Source organism: Oryzias melastigma, linkage group LG14 (assembly GCF_002922805.2).
Source record: "Oryzias melastigma strain HK-1 linkage group LG14, ASM292280v2, whole genome shotgun sequence".
Taxonomy (NCBI): Eukaryota; Metazoa; Chordata; class Actinopteri; order Beloniformes; family Adrianichthyidae; genus Oryzias; species Oryzias melastigma.
In genome coordinates, this window is record NC_050525.1 from 29,110,657 (window position 1) to 29,111,991 (window position 1,335).

Genomic DNA, 1,335 nt, shown 5'->3' on the forward strand with positions numbered 1-1,335 from the left:
TCCTTCAGATATAAAGTTCTTCTTGATTCAAGTCTCCATGACAGCAGGTCACTGCAGACTTATTATGGGATGCAGCGGCTGCAGGTAGAAAGATTCACAGTAGAAACTGGACTGGAGACGTTTTAAACTTAAACTCTAACACACTTTTCACTCATACCACGAATACGGCGAACGTCACGTTAAAACGCCGTAGTGATCCACCAATCACTAATGGATTGTGTGTAATCGTATTGAGTAACTGGAACAGAAATCGGCTCATCGTTCTCCCCTCCAGAGGTCTAGACCCGTCCTACCCGGCTCGTCCGGGCAGGACGGGTCTCTCGGGCGCTGGGGTTTGGCGCCACGTGGAAGGCAACTCCCAGGAAGGGGCGGGGTCTAGCAGCTGACCTAGAACTAATGCAGAGCAGCAAAGGAATCTGACTGATTAAAACGAAGCATGGCGAGATGCTGTCGATGAAACCGAGTCGTGTGTCAACGTGAAGAAGTTCAATGAAGCCGTTTACCAGTTCTTGGAGTGGTTTATTCGTGCCTCCTCCCTGGTTTAACTCGGCCGTCACTTGATTTCTGCAAATGTGTTTCTTTAAACTTTCTGTCGTGTTGTGTAGGGATGGAGTGTTTGTGTTTTTACTGCTTTGTTTGGTTTCTACTCTTCATGTGTTTCTGGAAATGAAGGACTCCCTTGAAACGTTCCATCTGTAGAGGTCTATCCTCCCACTTCAGTTTAAATGTCTAACTAAATGTGTCTAACCTGGTCTCACGACCTCCACCTGTCCCTGTTCTCTACGGCCGCTCACCTGGAGGAACAGGAACATTTGAGGAGTGGAAACACCAGCAGAGGTCGGCTGAAATGTTTGCAGATACGTTTGTGACTCAGAAGAAGCAGCTGATGTTCCTGTTTCCAGTCATCATACGATCGTACGATGATTGTTGTCCCACTAACAGCTGACGCGTCCACAGACAGAGAAGCTGCAGCGTCTGCTCTGGCTGCCATGAATCAGAAACAGTGATTCAGACGCCGTTCTGCGTGTTTCTCTCCACGACTGAATGTGAAGATGAGTCTAGAAACGTTTGGGCTTCAGCAGGAAGCGGCGGCGGCTTTCCTCTCAGAGCAGCTCATCATCCGTGCGGCGGTCCGGACTCCTGCAGCAGCGTCTCACCTTTGTCGCTGAAGTCGTCCACCAGGATGATCTCTGCGATGAGCGGCGCCGGCGAGCGGTTCAGCACGCTGTGGACCGTCCGCAGCAGCGACGACCAGCCTTCGTTATGGAACGGGATGATGATGCTGGTGTTGGGGAGCTTCTCCGAGTACAGCTTCTGCCTACAGCTGCAAGACAG

At 50.8% G+C, this 1,335-nt stretch overlaps 1 protein-coding gene across 3 annotated transcripts in view; it reads right to left on the reverse strand.

Annotated features, from left to right (window-relative positions):
* Positions 1-1,335, reverse strand: part of LOC112140121 (polypeptide N-acetylgalactosaminyltransferase 10) — a 95,580-nt gene that overhangs the window by 44,396 nt on the left and 49,849 nt on the right. For all 3 annotated transcript variants that reach the window (XM_036215365.1, XM_024263023.2, XM_024263038.2), the window contains exon 4: positions 1,158-1,324. In XM_036215365.1, coding sequence (XP_036071258.1) covers positions 1,158-1,324 — 167 coding nt within the window. The remainder of the gene's footprint in view (positions 1-1,157; positions 1,325-1,335) is intronic.